General features: G+C 29.0%; 2 protein-coding genes across 2 annotated transcripts; one reads left to right on the forward strand and one right to left on the reverse strand.

The window, feature by feature from the left end:
- The first annotated feature begins 4635 nt into the window (after positions 1-4635).
- LOC124945952 (beta-glucuronosyltransferase GlcAT14C-like) lies at positions 4636-6858 on the forward strand. The gene is made up of 5 exons (XM_047486492.1): positions 4636-5161; positions 5248-5441; positions 5909-5984; positions 6078-6193; positions 6308-6858. Exons 1-5 carry the CDS (start codon positions 4830-4832, stop codon positions 6811-6813), a joined length of 1224 nt encoding a protein of 407 aa, XP_047342448.1. The 5' UTR covers positions 4636-4829; the 3' UTR covers positions 6814-6858.
- Positions 6859-20323: 13465 nt separating this feature from the next.
- On the reverse strand, positions 20324-22339 carry LOC124910733 (uncharacterized protein At3g17950). Its single transcript, XM_047451413.1, has 3 exons — positions 22160-22339; positions 21912-22073; positions 20324-20931 (listed from the first exon to the last, which is right to left on the reverse strand). The coding sequence occupies exons 1-3, from the start codon at positions 22178-22180 to the stop codon at positions 20569-20571; spliced, it is 546 nt and encodes a 181-aa protein (XP_047307369.1). The 5' UTR covers positions 22181-22339; the 3' UTR covers positions 20324-20568.
- Between the last annotated feature and the right edge of the window lie 452 nt (positions 22340-22791).

Genomic DNA, 22791 nt, shown 5'->3' on the forward strand with positions numbered 1-22791 from the left:
CTTGCTTCCAAACCGGCCCTGCCGCGAAGAAGAAAGAGAACATTGTTGGTGTTGACTTGGATCTTAGGTGACGGAATTAGGAAACCAGAAGTGACAAGCACAGTCGAAGCTTGGATATAGTGAAGCTCTTACTCGAAGGAAAGGGCCTTCTCCACTTGAGCCGTATGCGCCTTGTTTATTTTTTGGCCAAATCCTTCTTTCGTTTTACTTCTCTCAGTCATCGAGCCTCATTGACTCGACTCTTTTCCCTTCCACCTGACCTCTCACTTTGTTTTGTTTTTCTTCTGTACCGTCATTTGAATGAAGACACCTGATCAACCTGACTTCCCCAAATGACCACCACTAGACCTTTTGCTTCTCAGTTCTAGATTTTGCGCCTCGTTTCAGTTGTCGTGGTCGATGTGGAAGAAATAAATGAATGAATATTCATTTAGGAAAGTGTAGAATAATAAGATCTCATAATGATATTTTGTTACACTAATTTAAATTATGGTCTTGGAGTGGAGGAATAAGAGAATATTTGATACAAATTTAAATATTCTAAAGAACCAAGTCAGTTGCATATTGACACTAGCAACAAAATTTGGGACCACGCTGAAATAACAAAGTGGGAAGATTAATCGTTGTTTTCTCTAAGAGTTGACCCAAGTGTGTAGACTCCATGAAGCATTAAATGTTGTCTATATATTTGTAGACTAATGGTATAGAGAGACTTCCCCAACGACTCCCCACGTGGCTACCATTCTAAGAAAAAAATCATTTTTTTTACAAAAAAAAAAGCGCGCCTTTTTCTTCCTCTTCTCCTTTGCCCACAAATCCTAGCTCCTTCCGCCTTCTCTCCCTCCCCTTCTCTCTATCTCGACTCTTCACTCCTTCACTACCTACAAAAACTATTCTCCGTTCGACTTGTGCGTGAATCTTTAAAACCCATGACTAAAACTTTTGTTCTCTCCCGAGTTTATGTCTTTTTTCTCTGTTGAAGATTTCATGCTCCCTTCATGGTTAGATGAAATGTAAGTCTTTGTTCATTCTAAATTTTTTGTTTGTTTAATATTGTTGGATTATTTAAGCTATATATAATCTATCTATTCATCTAGAAGGTGTATGGTTGAATATGTTCCTACCTGGAAGAGTTTTTCAGTTGTAGGTCAAATGCATCATCCAACCATTCTTTTTTTTTATTGAAAATTTAGACCACTCTAATCAAAGTTAACATGCTAGCTTCTAACAGTTGCAAACTTCTTCTCTCATTGCAAATCTCTTATGTCATTTCATCGATTGATGTTAGAAGGAAGTAAAATGCAGGATCCTTGCCTAATTCTATTGATTTATGAGTATATAATATTGATTCATTTTTTCTGTTTTGATTTTTCATCTTAATTGTTTCAAATATTAATTTTGTTTTGTTCATGTTTTTTGTTTCAAATATTAATTTTGTTTTGTTCATGTTTTTTAAACTGTAATGTTATACAAACTGAAATGTAATGTCTTATAAACTGAACTGTAATATCTTATAAACTGAAATGTAATATTTTATATAAACTAAAATATTATATAAACTGAAGTGTAACATATTTTAAAATTGAACTATAATATTATAAATTAAATTGTAATGTAATGTCTTTATAAACCGAATTAAAATGTCTTATCTAGACTTAACTGAAATGTAATATAAATTGAACTATAACATTTTTAAAACTGAACTATAATCTTATGAATTGAAGGGCAATGTCTTTATAAACTGAATTTTAAAGTTTTTTAAAACTGAACTGTAATGTGTTTCAAACTGAATGTAATGCTATTTAAACTGAAATATAAAGTCGTATAAACAGAACTGTAATATTTTATAAATTGAAATGTAATGTCTTATAAATTGAACTGTAACGTTATTTTAAAACTGAACTGTAACGTTTTTTAAAATTAAATTATAATGTTATTTAAACTAAATTTTAACGTTTTTTAAAACTAAACTATAATGTGTTTTAAAATAAAATGTAAAGTATTATAAACTGAAATGTAAGTTTTATAAACTAAAATGTAAAGTCTTATAAACTGAAATATAATGTCTTATAAATTGAAATTTAATGTTTTATAAATTGAAATGTAACTTTTTTTTAAATTGAACTATAATGTTATTTAAACTAAAATTTATTTTCATGCATTAAATTTTTTATTTTATAATAGAAGATCTATTAGTTGTTAAATTAGCAATTTTTTAAAATTAATTAAGTCGTGCAATTGTTTTTGTATTGAAACCTATTATTGAATAATAAAAGGTTATACGATGAAGATAAATTTTGAAATATTTTGTAAGAACTTGATAAGTTTATTATATAACAAAAGTTACAGGTTAGGCATACTTAACATAAAATAAAGATTAATTTCATGGATATGTATATTTGCATTTACACCTTATCTATACAAAATATTTAATTCTATTTTTAAAATGATTTAATTATCATTCATTTAAATAAAGAGTTATATAGAAAATTAATTTGTAAAATAATATGAACAAAATTAAATTAATTAAATGAGAATTTAAATACTAAATAATAAGAATAAAACTTGGAAGAATTTTCAATTCTAGTAAAGAAGATACAACCATCTTTGCAACTTTTTTTAAGTTTTGATTTCAAAGATTTTTAATAATGAGTGATAAAGTAGAGAAAATAAAAAAAAAAATCATCAAATATTGTCAAAATAATTTTTATCAAATATTCTAAGCGATAGTAAAAATTGTCATTGATCGAGGTTTGATAAATAACGCCGAAAAAAGTTATTTCAAATAATAAATGACAATGCACTATGAACAATATCATTTGGAGTGAAGTATATTCTTTATAGAATAATTATCGCAAGCAATCCAGATTCATTATGGGAGACGAGGCCTCGATTAACTTCTAGAATTATACAAATACAAGGTTTAGTGTCTCGATGTGACATTTCCTAAGCTTTCCTCAATTACCATTGGTAGGAATATCACTATTAAGGATATGTTTGATCTTTGGACTAATAGTTTTGCTAGTCGTATCAAATATAGGAGGATATAGAAAATCCTGAAAACCTTTTCTCATGTTAGAGTTTTGATGGTGGGTCATAAAGAGGTTAAAGTGACCATATGTGATGTTATATGGTGACAAGACATGGATTCTTTTTTATATGGGATTGTTATAGCTTGTATGATGAGTTATCTCCGTACGATTACGGTTGAGAGATGTTGTGGGAATCTATGATTTCTTCTAAAATCTTGTTTTTTTTTTTGCTTTGCTAGAGTGTTATTCATGGTGAGATATTGATGGACGGCATATATATGAAAAAATATTGTATTATGATTGTACGCTCCCGAAATGGTTCTTTTCAGGAACCGACAAAAAAATTTAAAATCATTGGTTAAACGCCTTTTGGTTTCGAGAAAGGGAGACCCTTTTTTAAAAGGGTTCCGGTTTTGAAAACCGTTAATACTACATTGTTAAGTACATTTGCTCTGCCCTTAAGAGCCATAGAACACCGTAATTAACCAGCTCTATGCCTTACCTCCCACTCGAGTCCTAGAGAAAGGATGAGGGGTTTGGATAGTAAGCTTAGCCCAGATTCTCTCAAAAACGTTATGAAATTAAAATTTTCCGATTTTGTATTATTAAATCTCTTAGCTTACCTTCCTATCAAATATCGTAAAAATTAGTGAGAACACCACCCTTCCGAGGGAAGTCTCACTCGAAAATGAGATGAGAAACCGAATTAGGATTAATACAAAACATAGCTGGCTCAATTAAGAGTCACCACCTAATTTACTTATTAAAGAAATTAGGAAAGAAATAAAGAGATTCGTTTTGAAAGGTTCGGTGCTTGGTGATGTGCTGGAAATTGGAAATTGCCTTGGTGATATCTCTAGCACACCCATCCCAAAGGACAGTCTCTACTACGTAACGGTTTTTCAGTTTAAAATTGTGAACAAATTACATTTAATTGTTTTGAAAAGTTTAATTATCTATTCAATCTATGGAGAGGTTATAGTTTATGGGAATCAAATGTCTCATCCAGGAAACCATATTTTAGGATATCCTGTTAAATTTTAAATAATAGATAGATGACGAATAAAGTTAAAGTGAAATCATACATTGGAGATATAGTCTATAAGAATGGAGAAATTCAAATAATTCAGTATAATCAAGTTTTACAAGTGGAGAGATCGAAGCTCAAAGAAAAAAAAGGAAGATTCGAAGATTTTCTAGCAAAATTCTTGAAGGAGATGGCAAAAAAATGCCTTGGTCTACATCGTGCTCTCAACCCTTCTCCAGCTGGTCGGTCGGAATATTTCTCTAAAAATCCCCCCAAAAAAATCTCATTCTGAAAATAATGCGACTGGCCTTTTATCTCTCCAGAATTTTCATGTCGTGACGTGACGTTCGTTTTTATTTTTATTTTTTTAACTGTCGGAAAGTTTTTCTAAAAAAATGAAAAAATTAATATTCTACTCAAAATTCACGATAATTTGATTAGGATGTCAGAGAGGGTGTACAATTTTCATAGGTATGGTTAGTTACTTTATCAATTAACCTGACTTGACATTAGTCATTAGAGTCTAGTTAAAAGAAGAAAAAAATGGCTCTATAGCTGACCATGTCCTATAGGACGAAATGAATTTGAGGAAGAAGGCCCGTTCGCTTCGAATCAATAAAGTTCTCCGGGTATTGAAAATCGTAAAAAATCTATCAGATGTTCGTTCCTAAATTCCAGTCATAGAGATTGATTAAGCATTCCAGTTCTCTCCATTCGGTCAATCTGCTCGTCCCAAATCCCACTCCTCTCTTTAATCTCACATCTCAATAATGAAAAGGAGCCACATCCCCTTCATTTTAGATCGAAAATGGCTAATACCATTGTTCGTGGTCGTAACATTTCTTCTCATCTTCGCCTTCCTAACCAATTTAAACCAAGATAAGCAATCTTCTTCTTCCTCTTTCACTTCCAGTCCCAATTCGGCTTCTAAGCTTTTGGGTTCACCGCCGGAGATACCTCGTTTTGCATATTTGCTGTCGGGAACGAAAGGAGATGGTCCGAAACTGAAGCGGTTGCTTCAAGCGACATATCATCCGAGGAACAGTTACCTATTACATCTCGATCTAGAAGCTTCCGACTCTGAACGACTCGATCTCGCCAGGTGCTATGATATGAATCCTAACAAGTCATATTCTGTAATTAGCGAACCAATTCTCACTCCTTTTCTTTCATATTCTATCGCACCAGGTATGTTAAGTCAGAAGCGGCTATCAGAGAGTTTGCGAACGTTTGGGTGGTCGGAAAAGCTAATTTGGAAACTTACAAGGGGCCGACAGTTATGGCGGCAACTCTCCACGCCATAGCAATACTATTAAAGAAGGGAAATTGGGATTGGTTTATTAACCTCAGTGCTTCGGATTATCCGCTAATGCCGCAAGATGGTAAGCTTTTCCCCCTTCTACTTCTGCAAAGTGAAATCAACTCTTAATTTGGCATCAATTGTAGATTTCAGGTGTTATTTGGCAGAATTTATTTGAGATTCTCCTAATCATGCCATACCACCATAATCAAATCATTAAATATCTGAAAATCTCATTCCCAATTGAACAAATAAACTGTTTTGAAAGCATAAAGGTTTCTTCTTTAGTAAAAGAGAAGGAAGAAGAACTTTGATGCTCTATACTGACATGAATAATTGCAGTGTGTGGCCTTAACTTGCATTCTAGCTTATTTTGTTTTCTCAACTTGTTGAAGCTTTAAACTACAGGGAGCAAAATGAGCTTGATACAAATTGGGGAATCAAAATGATCTTCTTTCCTTGTCTAGAATATCAAATTTAGAATCATAATCATTTATTATAGAAACTCTAACATCTATCTATAATTCAAATTTGTTATTTCTTTTCCAGATCTTCTACACATTTTCTCATACTTGCCTAGAGATCTAAACTTCCTTGAGCACTCAAGCGAAATTGGTTGGAAAGAGTAAATCTAGCTAGTTTTATCCATTCTTTGTGTGATTTCTAACTTTACTTTACATTTGTAGCTGTAAATGTTCAACGATACATGACCTTGCAGGTTTCAAAGAGCGCGGCCAATCATTATAGATCCAGGTCTCTACCATTCGAAGAAATCGGGCGTCTTTTGGGCGAAAGAAAAGAGATCGATGCCGGCTTCTTTCAAATTGTATATGGGTATTTATACTTTCTGATTCCATTTGGGGTAAAAAAAAAATTAATAAAATAACCAGGGTTAATTCTCTTGAGTAAGTTAGCATTGTGTACCTAAAGAAAAGTTTGTTTTCCTAGGGTCCGAATGGGTGATTCTGACAAGATCTTTTCTTGAGTTCTGCATTTGGGGATGGGACAATCTTCCTCGTACTCTTCTAATGTACTACACGAACTTCCACTCGTCGTTGGAGAGCTACTTCCACACTGTAGTATGCAACCACAAGGATTTCCAGAATACAACAGTTAACTACGACATGCGTTTTGCGAAATGGGACAACCCACCGAAGCTTGGTCCAATGAATCTTACTTGGGACCACTATGACGAGATGGTCAAGAGCGGGGCTCCTTTTGGACGAGAATTTGCTGAGGGAGAAAGGGTTTTAACAAGAATCGACAGGGAGCTGTTGAGCAGGTTAGATGATAGATTTGTCCCTGGAGGATGGTGTGTTATGGATAAGGAGGATCCTTGTTCTGTTTATGGGAGTGTTAATGTTGTTAAACCTTCTTTAAGTTCTAACAGGCTTCAGAGGCTCATATTAAAGTTGCTTGATACAAAAAACTTTAGGGTGAAACAATGTCAATAAATGATCATTTTCTGTCTTATGTATGTATGCTGTGGTTGTATTGAATTCTTTGCCTTTAGATTTGGTTGGCATTGAAGAATGATAGATTATCATATATACACTTTTTTATAAGATGCCTCTCTTCAAATGAAAATATTTTCTTTTGTTGTTGTATAATTGTGGCAATTAGAATTAAAAGTTCATGAAACTCATTCCTGTATTCATCATAAATAAGGTTAGTGTACCATACTGAACCACCTTTTTTTTTCCATTAACAAAATATATAATTTATTTTTAACTATTTTAGAAATAAAAATATCATGTATATGATTACATGTAAACCAAATATGTGGAAACAATCAGAAACTTTTAATAATCAAAAAATTTTGTTAAGAAAATTCTCAGCACTATTTACTTATTCCATATTTAGTATTTTATCCAGTCTGATTTGGGAAAAATAATTATTAGACCAGCACATTAGATATAAAATCTTCTCAAGTAAGAATGAAAAAATTTTGGCAACAAAATTGGTGTTAGTCATTATATTTTTATGATACAGTATAAATAAATCTTACATATAAAACAAATGAATTAGAATTTACGAGAAACAAAACTATCGAATTTTATGTTGATTCGAGACATGTGTTAAACAAATTTTAATCAAGCACTTTCAACGCCACCTCTTGTGCAGAACTTATCGCAGATAGTTGTCTCCTATGATACAATAAATCTAGTATTGATTCAGAAGAATAATTTAAAAGAACAACTTAAAAATTAATGAAGTTGGATAGATAAAAAAAATGTGAGAAGTAACTTATAAAAAAGCATAGTAAAATATAGAGAATTTGAGAGATAAAGGGAGTATTTTCATGAATGAGGAATATGTGAAGGTGAAATTGCTGAAAAAATTAAACCTATATAGAATTACACTTCTCTAAATTTTAATCCAATGCAATTCAATTGCATTTGACGTTGTAATGACAATGACTTTTAAAAGATTATTGTTATGCCTGGTTTTGGATTCAATTCAAAACATTCAACAAAAATACTTTATTTTGTTATGTTTCTGAGCGTGAGACAAATTCAACATTATAATTTTATTTTGGGACATGCCCATTATTTTGTACTCTCATTTTTATTCATATAATGGAAGTCATCTATATATATTATAAATTCCAACAATCCCCACATAATAAAAATATAAAGATTAACTTGTTGATAGGTTCAACGATTGAATCATACATAGGATAGGTAGGTGTGACATTTTGAACCTTCCCTTATGAAAGCATATAATTTTACTAACTCATTAGTAGACTCAATGTGCTTTAACTATTCTTCTCTTTATGTAAATGGTTATACTTTCACGTATAATTCTTCTTGATACATGTCAAGATATCATGGTTGTGTCCATTTTGGCTATGGAACACGCGTCTGGTTCTGTGAGAGGATATAAAGTTGGGCCGTGCAATTTTTTCGAAGCGGCTCATTTCTCCCTCACAGAGGTAATCTATTTTCTCACAAAGAATCATTAAAAATGATATTCTTATCATCGTCAAAATATATATTATTTCGTTATAGGATTAATCCCTAATAATAATTTTGCAATGTCCCATTAAACCTAGTTATTGGGATCTCAAGTCTACATAAGATGAGTTTTCCTTCATATCAACTTGTAGTAGGCTCATGTTCTTAAAAGACTTTGAAATTAACTCTCTATTCAATAGTTTGGTTAATTGATCCACAATGTTATATTTAACTCATATGGTCAAACTTGATAACTCTATTAGAGAATATAGTCTAATAACATTATATCTAAAACGTGTATGTGTAGACTTGTCATTGACTGAACTTGTACAATTTTAAATTACTATCACATAGAATTTTTCGTTGATACATTCTTAGATAATTTTGAAATATCTTCTAATAAAAACGTACTCATTCGTAAATGCTTATTATTTAACATTAGTGAAAATTTATTTTACTTGGTTAACTAGTAGACAATATATCTTTGAACTATTCTGCCTTCGTGTAAACAATTGCATATTTTTCACAGAAATATTTTATTTATTGAAAAATGTCAAAATTAAAGTTTATGGATATAGATTATATCGTTTAATATATCAATCATAATTTTTTTTTTTAAGATTTCCATATGCATTGCTTCCTTCACCAAGCATAGATGGATCCCCTTTTATCTTTTGTTATAATGAATACTATATTGTACTTCCAAGTGTAAACATATTCATTTGTAGACGTAAAATCTTTCTTTTAAAAATATCAATATATCATTTGATACCAACATGATATTTCGTTTAGTGCAATTCACATCCTTAGTGAATTTAATCATTTTTTTATCGTAATTTTTTAATGATAAAAATATCGTATACAAAAAGACAGGTAATGAAATAACAACTCTCATTGTTTTTAAAATATATATACAAATGTCGAGCTCGGATCTGCTATCCCACCTTAGAACATCACTTTTATGTCCACACCCCAAAACGCCCAAAATGGTGTCGTTTTATACTTTACCTTACCTATTGTTTTATTACAATACACATCATCCTCTTCTTCCCCCTTTTTTTTTTGATGTCACAGGATGATTTCATATTATTCTTTTTCAATCTTTAAAGTTCTTTTTTCTTTCTCATCAACAAGCAACTCTCTAGTTTTAATTTTTTTTTATGTACCTGAAAGAAACTGAAAGAGTTGTTGTTGCCATTAACAAGAAAATAAAAAGTAAATAAAATAGTAAAAAGATAATAAAGCAAAGGTAAATGATATAATGACATCGTTATTGGGCATTTTAGGGAGTCTGACACAAAAGTGCTGTCCAGGATGGGACAATAGTAGGGCTGCAAATGAGTCAAGCTACTCGTGAGCTACTCGTGAGCCGCTCGGTCAAAGTTCGGCTTGAGCTTGACTTTGACTGAGCTCGAGCCGAACTCGAGCTGGCTCGTTTAAAATTCGAGTCGAGCTCGAGCTCATATAATGCTTGCTCGATGGCTTGTCGAGCTTTTTCGAGCCTAAGTATATAATATATAATTTTTTTTATTTAATATTAAAACTCTAATAATATATTTTTTCCCTCTCTTTTTCTTCAAAGCCCATATGAAAGACCCATAATCCATAATTAAAACCCTAATTTCTAACACATCTACGACTTTCATCTAATCCCTCTTCTTTATTTCTCATCTAACCTAATCTGACTCTTCATCTTCTTCTCTCATCTAACCTGTTCATCTAATAGTCTTTCTTTCCTTCTTTCTACATTTTCTCTTCCATGCCTCTTCTTTCATTCTTCATTCGTTTTCTCTTCCATCTACACAATTTCTTTCACTCTTAATCTTTTCTTTATTCGTCTTCACATATTTTTTAGAATAGTCTTACAGTTACATTACAGGTAATTAAATTTATTTTCTCTTTTTATGATAACTATTGTTTTTGCGTTTTTATTTAACTTTGATTTGTTTTACTTTAAGGAAATCCAACAACAAAGAAAGGAAAAAATTATTTATTGGTGAACTCAGTGGTAAGGCAAGTCTTGTTCATCTTTTTTCTTAAAAAAATTTATGCTTATATATCTTTTTTTTATGTATTAGGATAAACTTAGACTTCGATTATTCTATACCTAGGTTGGATAAATATATAGAATAATACTTATTAGTTTTGATTATTCTATAAAAAGATTAAGAAAAAGATGGAAATAATTTTTTTTTAAAAATAAATTATATATAATAAAAGTATATTATATATAATATTGAAAGAGATAAAAAATGGTTAATATATTATATATAATAAAATAATATTAAGATATAATAATTAGTTTAGTATAAAAAGAAATAAATATGGTTAATATTTTATTTATAATAAAATTATATTATACTTATATTGAAAAGAGATAAAAAGATATTTATATTATATTATACTTATATTGAAAAGAGATAAAAAGATACTTATATTATACTATATATATTTTTTATATATAATATATATTATAATATAAAAAAAAATATATATTGTTGTTATAAGTTATATTCTTCTATAATGTTTGAATCTTGTTATACTTGCACCTAAATAATTCAAATATATATAATAATATCTAATAGAAAATATATTGAGTTAATAAATGGAATGAAAAAAAGATTAAAGTAAGTTTTTATAATTAAATTCTTATGTTATATACTGAATTTTATCACTTATTTAATTAATTTTTTACTTTTTCAGAAAGAGAAGACATATCAAGAAATTTTGTTGCCGGTATCTACATCTTAAAGTAAGTTAAATTTTAGTTATTTGTTTTAACATTTATTTTTTATATTAATTATTTTTAAGATTAAACATTTCATATTATTGAATGCAGGTAGTTGTACGTGTGCTATGATTGAAGAACATGAATTAAAAAGATTAATATATTGAATGTTCAAACAATTTTTAATGTTTTGTACTTTAATTTTTGAATTTTATGTTTTAGAATTTTGATAAGTAATGGTGATTTAATGTTTTGGATTATTATGTTTTAGAATTTTGAATAGTTATGATTGTTTCATATTTTAATTTTGAAATATCATGTTTTTATTAATATGTATGAAAGATTGATATTTTAATTTTATAAATAAATTTGGTTCGAGTTCGAGTTCAAGTTTGAGCTTGAAAATTAAATTTTTGTTCAAGCTTTCGAGTCGAGCCGAGCTTGTAGGTAATATAGTCGAGTCGAACTCGAGCTCAAATTTATAAGCTCGTTCGAGCTCGAGTTCGAGTCGAGCTAATAAATACTTAATCGAGTCGAGCTCGAGGTTCAGCAAGCTTGAGCTCGGCTCGGCTCATTTGCAGCCCTAGACAATAGATGCGAGCTCACAAGTGTTATATTGATTTACTTAAATTCACTTAAAATAATAAAATAATTATTTTTTCATACCATTATTATGAAGTTTGTAATAAGTCATATAAAGACTTTACCTATTAAATTTCTTTATTAATCTATTTCTTAAAATCTTCTTGAAAAGACTTTTCTTGATTTAAACCATCAAATTTGAAGAAGCAAATGAACTCCAATTTGAGAAATTATATACAAGTCATTTTCTTGTTATATTATTTGAGTTTCCAACACACCTCATCCCCGATCCCAAACCCGATTAGATAACATTTTTCACTCTCCATTCTCGATCCGAACCTGATTTTAAAATACCCAAACTTAACCATTGGATATCGGGTATATGGGTACCCATTGTCATCCCTAGTTGCAAGAGCAACTGAATTATTACTTAAAGGTGGTGTTTGGTAGTACAAATTCTATAGGGTATAAGTTATATAGAAACGAGATATAAATTATATAGGAAAGTATTAATTGTATATGTTATTAATGTTTGATATTAATGATAAGAAATTGTATAAGTGTTATACTTTTTTACCACCAACCAAACACTACCTAATTATAATACTTCTGTATTATCAACTTGCCGTCAGAAATCTAGAGATCCTCAAGAAGAACCCAAAATGGGATGTATGACCAATTATTGTCATTCTTCAAAACCTTCAACATAATCAAGGAATCAAAATCATTGGATAGAAAGAGAATTAATATTATATCTCATGGAACTAACATTCAAATGAAAGAATAAAAATATATGAGAAACTCGGATAGAACAAAACCGTGCTAAAATCAATAGTAGACTCTCACATGATCGAAAGAAATTTCGAATCATTGTCTTTACCACCCTTGGAAGTTCAACTTCAACAACAAAAAGATACTTGAACCAACAAGAGGAGAACTATATTAACTAAATAATTATGACAATAATTTCACCAAAAGAAAATTCAGCAGACCTCCATTGAAAAGTTAATGGAAGATTCATAATAACTAAAATGTTAGATTGTAAGCTAAGGTTTGCATACTGTCAATTTAGATATGGTTAGAACGTAATATGAGAAATTGCGTAAACAATAAAAAAAACATATTTAACATGGTAAACCAAAATAAAACTTAATTACGTCCATTAGAAGAGAGAATATTATTGAGAAGATCATAATAGAAATTACATTCTGATAGACTATAGTTATGACACAAGTTTATATAACACTCGATCCTTCGAAACCCTAAAAAATACATAATCCAAAACCCTAAGAAAAGGCAAAGACTTCAGTTTTCTAAAGTGTCCACTTGCGCTTTTAAATAAAGCTCAACTATGTCAACACTAATATTTTGTCTAAGAGCCTCAAAATATTGTCACGATATTTTCCAAGTTTTATTATCATAACAAAATATTAAATTTCTTTTTGTATTAATCTTATTTCCTTATATCAAGATTATACATCAAAATATATAGTTTATTTTTGTTCAATATTTTTTTCCTTTCACTAGAAATTCAAGACTACTCAACAAATCTCCACATTGACTTGAATTCTCCCAAATGCTCGAGATACATTAGTCAATGCCAAGATTTTCTAGATGCATTCATCAATGCACATATATTATATGTCCTCTCTCTTTTATCTAGAGTTTTTCTAAGATAACTTAACAAATGTCTTAGTCAATGCTGAGATGGCCTAAATGCATTAGTCAATGCTAGATGATCAATATGTATTAGTGAACGATAGATGACCCAAACACATTAGTCAATATTAGATGGTCTAGATGCATTAGTCAATATCCAGATAACCAAGATGCATTACTCAATGTTAGATAACCCTAATACATTATGCAATGTTAGATGACCCAAATGCTGAAATGGCTTATATACTAGATGGTATATACGCATTAGTCAATGCCTAGATGACCCAAATACATTACTCAATACTAGTAAAGACCAAGATACATTAGACAATGCTAGATGATCCAGATGCATTAATTAATTCTCATATGACCAAAATGCATTACTTAATGCTAAAGATGGTCCAAATGCACTACACAATGTCGTAGATGCATTAGTTAATTATAGATGGCCCATATGAATTACTCAATATCAGAGATGTCCTAGGTGCATTACTTAATACTAGAGATGGTCTAGATGTATTATTAAATACCATAGATGACCAATATGCATTAGTCCATGTTAAAGATGGCAAAAATGTATTACTCAATGCTAGAAATGACCTAGATGTATTAGTCAATGCCAAATGCATTAATAAATTCTAGAACTTATCTAGATGTATTAGTCAATGCCAGGTAACCAAGATACATTAGTCAATGCAAGGATGACCTAGATGACCCATTGTTGCAAACCACTATACAATTTTAGAACCGAATACAATTTCTTTGTAGGTAGATAATTTTGATGTATCCTCATCCTCCATAACAATATGTAATATATAACCAATTATATCCTCATAAATTTATCTTTGAGGTGGTCTAACCCCAATCCTCCATGACTGATATTCAACTACACTCTAATGTAAAGTTAACGTGTGAGAATCTAATAGTTTAGGTTTTGCCAGCTCAGCCTCAACATGATGTTCTTCCTATACTAGTAAATGAATCTCTAACTCCACATATTTATCAACATTGTTACTTTATACTAAAGACATTATAATAGAGCTAAGTATAGACTTCTCATTAAAAATGATGCTTCTACTTAGATAAAGACCATCATCTATATCCATTGACACCATCTCCATAGCTTACAAATACTATCTTCTTTGTTTTTGGCTCTAGTTTATCTTTCTTGACATGATAATAAACTGTGAATCCAATACCATCAGAATTGAGTAATATGTAAACATGTCAAACCACACTCATAAGGTGTTTTGTCGGTTAATCTCGGTGTGAGACCCACGATTTAGTAAATATCATATTGTAGTGATTGTCATTGCCTAGAACCTTATATCGAGATTTATAGTAGAGAACGTGCACCTCTCTCTCTCCAATAATGTTTGAATAATCTTCTTTACTTCATCATTCTATTGCAGCGTAAGCTTAACTATGTGAAAACGAACAATCCCTACATCCTTGAAGAATTGATCAAACTCAGACGAAAAAACTCTTTGTAGTAATTATAGAAATTATTCCACTTAAGACCTTTGAATTAGACGACGTGTTGTACTTCTTCTCTTTCCCTCGCTCATTACCTCCGCAGGTAAACAACACCAAAATTTGATTTTCTATAATTGTTTTAGTCGCTTTATGTGTAGATCCCTCGAATTAAGGACATACCTAACGTCTTCCTAATATACTATATCTTCCTACATTCGGAGGATGAACAAACGTTGATTCAAAAAGAATTTGTCGTTGACCGACTTCGTCATGTAAAGGTTCTCCAACTTCAACCATAATCCAACGACCTTCTCCTTCTTTGAGAACTCAATGATGTCATCATCTGCAAGACACAACTATAATATTTAATATGTCTTCTCCTCTAGAATATCATCTCATCGGTTATTTCTGCTCCTACCAACAACTTCAGCAACCCCCATAAAGCATTGTTATTTCAGCAAAACATGCACCTTAATCTATCATAAACTAAAATTGTTTCAACCCCTAAATTTGTCGATCTTAATTCTTACTGTGCCATCTCAATTAAAAAAATAAACAATCTAATAATTGAAGCTCTGATACTAGTTTGTTAGAACGAAATACGATAAATAATAAAGTAATAACACATATTTAATGTGGTTCGCCAAGATAAAATTTGGCTACGTCCACCTAGAAGAGAATACTTTTGAGAAGAGAATATTTTTAAGAAGATCAATAAAGATTACATCATGACAAACTAGTGCTATGACATCAGCTTATATAACATTCGGTCCTCCGAAACCATAACATATACATAATTGGGACTATAAGTGATACTCTCAAGACAAATACGTTAACTTTCTAAAGTGTTCACTTGCACATTTAAATAAGTCTCAAATTGCTCAATATCAATATCTTGTCTAAGAGCCTCCAAAATATTGTCACAATATTTTCCTAGTTGTACGTATTAACATAACAAAATATTAGATTTCTTCTTGCGTTAATCTTATTTTCTTATATTAAGATTATACATCAAAATATATAATTTCTTTTGTTTAATATTCTTTTTCCTGGTACTAAATAATTTAAACTACTCAATGAATATAAAAAAAAAGATAAAAGGATGCCAGAAAAAGTAAGAAAGCTTGAGACTAATTTAAGTGAGTCTTATTAATCAAAACTCTTTGTTTTATAAATTCACAATTATCACTGACTTATTTGATTTATTTGTTACTCATCGATTGATCTTATTTTCGGTATTTGTTTCATTCATAAAAATATTACAATTTTGTCAAGAAAAAAAACAAATAAAAAAATATAAATATATTCAACACATAAAGAATACCACAGTTTAACTTTTATCGGTTCATTTAAATTCAGTTTTTCACTTTTAGAAACCTACTACATGCTACAACCATGTTGTGAAACTTGGATCTATTTGACTGTTTTTTAAGGAATAGTTTAGAGAGTCATCTGTTATTTGTTCTTAGAATTGGCAGTAATCCAATTTTGAGTGATTATTAGAGTACACAAAATATGAAGGCAAAGATTAAATATAAGAGGCATCAGAAAGTCAGAAAGCATCTTTAGGGATGCACAACTATCATAACTCTGCTCAAGAGACTAATTAATACTATTAAGGGTCTTATTAACATAAATTATAATTTAAGTTTCTCCAAAATAGAGTTTATTTATTTATTCCTCCGAATCTCATTCAATGTACACGGTCAAGGAATCTAATAAACGAATTAAAGCTATGTCAACCTAAAATAAAACAATTAGTCACAATTAATTATCTTTCTCTCCAAAACAACAAATCAAAACTATTGTGGTCTATAAAGTTGATGCTACCGGTGAACTCGGACGAACTTTAGCTAGTTATGTAAGAATCGAACTCGCGAACATGCAGAGATTTGTTTGAAAAGACTATACGATTTCGTTCCATCAAGATTGACCACCACACGATATTCGTGACCGAAATTCATTTGACACTATGCAGATCATTTTGAACACCAATTCAAGCCTTAGTCGAAAGCTTTATCCACTTAATACCAAAAACAAATCACAAAAACATATATAATCGTAATGACTAATATGACATTCACTAGGCTATTTTTACCAAATAATATATAATTCTAAATTAACCTAGATCGTCATTAAAATTTTATTCATTTTATTTATAAATCTAATGATAATACACAATGATGGCACAAGGTTGGAAGAGAGTTTTTAAACATCAGTACTAGCTACCACCTTTTGACATTGATTTACTATTTCTTTCAGATAATTCTCCATCAATCTATAAAAGAACTATATTTTTCTTTCATATTTAAAACAACTATAGATTTTAGGTGTTCTTGAACCGAGCGATAGACCAAATGTTGTTCTTGAAAGGTGCAATAGACACGAATGTTTTAGGTACAATTAGGGCCGAATAAGTTAGGGTGAGTTCGAAAAAAAATTAGAGTTTGACTTGAAAATATAAAAAGGAAAAACAAAATAAATATTTAATATATTCAAACTCAAATTTTCTATTTAGTATGTTATTTATTTACCTTCAAACTCATTATTAAATATATATATATATATATATATAAATTATTATTTTATAAATTTAATTACTTATATTTTAATATATATATAATTCAATTATTATTTTATATTTTTGTTTTAAGTTGTATCCAATATTATATAAATTATGAAAATTCTCGTGCGATACATATTGATAAAAATATAAACAAAATAAATTTAATAAAAAAATTATAAAAATATATATTCAATGTTTAAAATTATTAATAAATCGCGAATAATATATTAAAATAAAAAATAGAACAGTCTCATTCCACATTTTATTCACGATAAAACAACTCATCTTTTCACATATCTCATCACATATATTTCTCAACGAACTTCTCATCTCGTAACCTTACACTTTCACTTTGGTCAATCAAATATTTGATTCATAATTTTTAACATTTAGCATTGTGACCTCACACTTTGGCCAATCAAATATTTGATTCATATATTTTTTTAAACTAATTTTAATTATTACCGGCCTATTATCCATTGGAAAATCACATCCCAATCACACTTAGCTAAAGAGTTGTATTTATTTTGTTAGGTTACAAGTTCGAAATATACATATAGAATTTTTAATTTTATTTTTAATCGTTTTAAGTTTATGGTCGGGTCAATCAACAATCAGACCTAAGTACCAATTTACTCTCACATATATATTCAAATTAACCACAACTCTCGACCTGACAAACCAAACACATTGAAATTAAGCATCATTATATATATAGATTCGTTAGTTAAAAAGTTGAACTTATATTGTTAAAAATGTCTCACGTTCATCAAATTTGGTGTTGAATTTAAAATAAAAAGTCTTATTAGCCTACTTGGTTAAAGGATTGTACTTCTTTTGTTAGTTTGTAAGTTCAAAACGTACATATAACATTTTTAATTTTAATTTTAACCGTCTTAAGTTTATGGACGAGTCAACCCATAATCTGATCCAAATATCCATTTAATCTCACATATATATCTAAATTAACCACAACTGTCAACCCGACAAATTCAAATTAAGCATTATTATTGTAACCATGAAAATTTGACATACCACAATTTATAGTTTTAAAATAATATTTTGAATTTTTATATTCAAAATAACCTCAAAAAGAAGGGATTAAGAATCAAATTAGGATTAATTATTGTGATAATTAAACATTAATTAGGAAAATCAAATAAAAATCGAAAAATAATTTGAGGTTAAAATATTATATTTATTTTACCCAAATTAAACCCAAGAAAAGTTGAACTTGTAACCTAAAATAATAAGTACAACCATTTAACCAACAAAGCTAATTAGACTTTATTTTTAAATTTTACACAAAATTTGATGTACACGTGACATTCATAACAATATAATATATATATATATATGTATATTCCCAATATATATATATATATATATATATATATATATATATATATAATAATGCTTAATTTGAATTTGTCGGGTCGAGAGTTGTGGTTAATTTGGATATATATGTGAGAGTAAATGGATATTTGAGTTGTGAGTTGATCCGCCCATAAACTTGAAACAGTTAAAAATAAAAATTGAAATGTTATATGTATTTTTTGAACTTTTAAATAAGTACAATTCTTTAACTAACTAAGGTAAACAAACTAAGATAATAAGACCTTATATTTTAAATTCTACACAAAATTTGATGAATGTGAGACATTTATAACAATATAATATATATATAATAATGCTTAATTTGAATTTGTCGGGTCGAGAGCTGTGGTTAATTTGGATATATATGTGAGAGTAAATTGATACTTGGGTCGGATCGTGGTTGACCCGCTCATAAACTTGAAACTGCTAAAAATAAAATTAAAAATGCTATATGTATCAAATGTTGGAAATGTTGGGATGTACACAGAAAATATAAAAAAAAATTCAGCAACAAAAAATTACAATAATTTTAAAATATTTTTACTCAATGCGTCTTATACACAAAATTATAAAATTATTTCAACAATCATAAGTAGTCTTACGGTTAAAGTGTTAAATTTCATATTTAAGACAAGGGTTAGAATCCCTCTAAAAATAATTATTATATGTGGGTGCGCAAACATTGGTAGATTAAGTAGAAACAAGAATTTCGGCTTGAGTAAACCAAACATTGGTGAGAAAATCAAAAGGTTTGTCCACAGAGGGTTGAGTAAGTAAACATTGGTGAGAAAGCCTAAAGGTTCGTCCACAGAGGGTGATTCAGAGCATAAGTTCATGTAAAAAAGTGTAGTCGAATGATGAGAGTGTCGGCTTGAATAAAGAAAACATTGGTGAGAAAACTTAAGGTTTGTCAACGGGGGTAACTCAGAACTTAAGATCATGTTATTAAAAGGTATAATAGAATGTTTAAGAATGCACCCTTGAGCAAAACCCAAAAAGCATAGTCGAATGCTTAAATATATCGTGAATTGAGAATAATTAGGGTTAATGCATATCATTCAAACATAATTTAGATGATATTATAAATATTTTTTATTTTAATTTATAATATTTCTATACGTGTATATTTTAAAAATATATAAATTAGAAAATATATTAAAAAAATATATTTAACTAAATATGTTAAGTTTTTAAATAATTTTTTTTATTATTATAAAAAATAAAATAAGACAATATATACTTGAAATAATATTTTAGAATTGACGATAAATTTAAAAAGAAAAATATCAATATATATATATATATATATATATATATATATATATATATATATATATATATATATATATATATATATATATATATATATATATATTGAATATATTATTAATAAAAAGACTGAAATAAAAAAAATAAATAAATGTTTTATAAATAAATTTTAAATATATTTTTTTTAACTTTATATACTATTGAATTTAAAATTATAAATAAACATTAAAATTAGATTAAATTAAAATGTAAATTAAAACCAATTCAAATATTATTTTTATTCAAAATATTTATAATAAATAATATTTTATTTATATATTTATTCATACAAATACACGGATCCACTTGTCTAATTAAAACTTGAACTGGACTCATTTCCAACAATAATAATTAATTTTTGCTCTAAATAACAATAAGTTGAATTTAATAGATGGTGATTCTAATATAAAATACAAAATATATTTAAGTGGGACACAATGATTGAAGTTTGTTTAGATCAAGTGACCAAGTTGCCTATGTAGACAATAGAACCAAAAGGTTCACAATTATGAAGTGTGCCCGGTTTCATTGCATTCCTCAACCAAAGTTTCAACTGCTACGAATTAGGTGCAACATGGTCTTCGAGAAAAAGTGCATCCAAAGTTGTAGAAGTATTAGCAGCAACATAATTAACCACTCTTGGGGGTGAATTCCCACGATAAATGTCTGCAGCCCTTCTCTCGGCTTGAAGAAAGTATCCAAGGGATGGGGTCGGATTGATATTCATGGAGGCAGCATCTGTGCTGACTTTCGAGCATAAAGAGAAAAACCATGACCTCGTTCTACAGTTCCTCTTATCGTTCATTGGATTTTCCGATTGTCTTGCTCTAATCGACCTTCGAGAGAGTTCAAGAAGGCTTGATATACCTATAAGCCTCCCCAAAGTAACACTCCTCTCATGAAAAAATGAGCCAGATGACTGAAAACAAACAATTGTCTAATTAAACACTAAAATGTCCTGACCCAATTTTTACATTTAAAATGGTTATAAGTTATAACATTTATAGCCATATTTATCATACACTCTTTATATATATGGAGTGAGACAACATAAATAAATGTGTGCAATTGAAATTGACCAATAGAGTCTTTGGCATAAATCATGCAAAACCATGTGAAAGGAGTTAAAGTCACTTCTACCTTTTTATTATTTTATTTCTATTTTTTTTTCACTTTTTAATGAGTATGCATTACCTATTAGAAACATACTAATATAAAAATCCCATTAATTTAAACCTTTATTGGAGTAATAACCTCTTTTTAGTTTATTATTTTGAAATAATAATAAAAAATGAAATGGATTTTTAAATAATATTTTGATAATTACATTATCTTCATATGAGTTTGAGGTTTAAATTTTACTAAAACACTTTAATTAAAAGAAGATAATGACTCTATGAAATTATGTTAAGTCACCCAAATTTAAACTCTAGTAAAAAAACTATTACATCTCAATGTTTTATTTATCTTGTTTCTTCTATTAAGTTATTTATTTTCTCATTTCTATTTCTGCTTGAAAAGAATATATAATTTATTAATAATAATAATAATAATCCCACTAATCTAATTAGCTTTAAAAACAACTGGGATACATTTATAATTTAAAATATTTTTTCTCTCATATATTTTACTACCACACTATAAATGAATGTATATTATTTTGTTGATCCATTATTAATTTGTTGGTAATTTTTAAATATATATGATAAATCCAATAAAACAAATTAGTTCAAATTAGTCATGATTTATGATAAATTATGTAGATATAACTAAAAGTTGAATAGAATTCTGAAAAATCACCCACAAACATCAATGGAGAAGTTGAATTTCTTGAACATAATTAAAGTGGTCAAAATAAAATAGAAAAAGAAGAGATGATAGAGAGAGAGAGAGAAAGACCTCTGTATCAAGATCTGAAGAAGAGGCATGGGAGATGGATGATGGAGATGCAGTGAGAAGTGTGCTGAATGAGATGGATCCATGTCGATCGTGATTAAGAACTCTTCCAAATCCAACTCTTTGATTCACCGGTTGCAACCCAAGAGGCCATCCTTCTTCTTGCTACAAATGAACACAAGATATTAATTAAATCTCTTTTTGAATGAATCTGAAAGTATCAATTTCACAAGTAAAGAGATGAATAATACCTGTTGAACAACAATGTCCATGGATGACAGGTGATTAATTAAGGTGGAAGATGAAGAAATGGGTATGTTTCAATAATAATGATTATAAAATGTTGATGGGTCTATTCATTAGAGAAATCAAGAAAGTGAGAAGAGTAGATGTCGTCTTCATTCCCAGCTTTTCTGGAAATACCAAAAAAAAAAGCACTGTTTAAATAAATATATACGAGATTGGATTATATATCACATACAGAAAAGAGAGAGAGTGGTACCGTTGTTTGCAGAGAGCACGCCGAAGCCTTATGGCTTGTGGCTTGGCTTGGCTTGGCTTGGCTTGGAGGTTAACTAAATACATTTTTATTTTATTTTAATTCAAATGAAAATGGTAGATTGACAACATTAATTAAAAGCGAGAAACTGCGTGGGATTAATCATTACGAGGAAAATTCAAAAAATCAAAAAAGTTCGAAACTTGCCCATTTAAAAAAAAAAATAGTTGGTCACAATTTAATTCGCCCAATTATGGGTGAATTTATGAGTAAGTTCGAATAAAAAACGGATAAAACTATTTATATTTTTATTTTTTTTCTGAAATATATTAAAATAATAAAGTTTTTTTGTTTTATTAATATATATATAATTATATATTATTT

This window comes from Impatiens glandulifera, chromosome 7 (genome assembly GCF_907164915.1).
Source record: "Impatiens glandulifera chromosome 7, dImpGla2.1, whole genome shotgun sequence".
In the NCBI taxonomy this organism is placed as follows: domain Eukaryota; kingdom Viridiplantae; phylum Streptophyta; class Magnoliopsida; order Ericales; family Balsaminaceae; genus Impatiens; species Impatiens glandulifera.

Bases quoted from the DNA above. Each gene is read 5' to 3' on its own strand.
- LOC124945952 (XM_047486492.1), top strand. From the start codon at position 4,830: ATGAAAAGGAGCCACATCCCCTTCATTTTAGATCGAAAATGGCTAATA. The intron at 5,985-6,077 runs GTAAATCTAGCT...ATGACCTTGCAG, and splicing joins AGCGAAATTGGTTGGAAAGA to GTTTCAAAGAGCGCGGCCAA. The intron at 6,194-6,307 runs GTATTTATACTT...TTGTTTTCCTAG, and splicing joins TTCTTTCAAATTGTATATGG to GGTCCGAATGGGTGATTCTG.
- LOC124910733 (XM_047451413.1), bottom strand. From the start codon at position 22,180: ATGGACATTGTTGTTCAACAG. The intron at 22,074-22,159 runs GTATTATTCATC...GTTCATTTGTAG, and splicing joins TGGACATTGTTGTTCAACAG to CAAGAAGAAGGATGGCCTCT. The intron at 20,932-21,911 runs GTCTTTCTCTCT...GTTTGTTTTCAG, and splicing joins CTTCAGATCTTGATACAGAG to TCATCTGGCTCATTTTTTCA.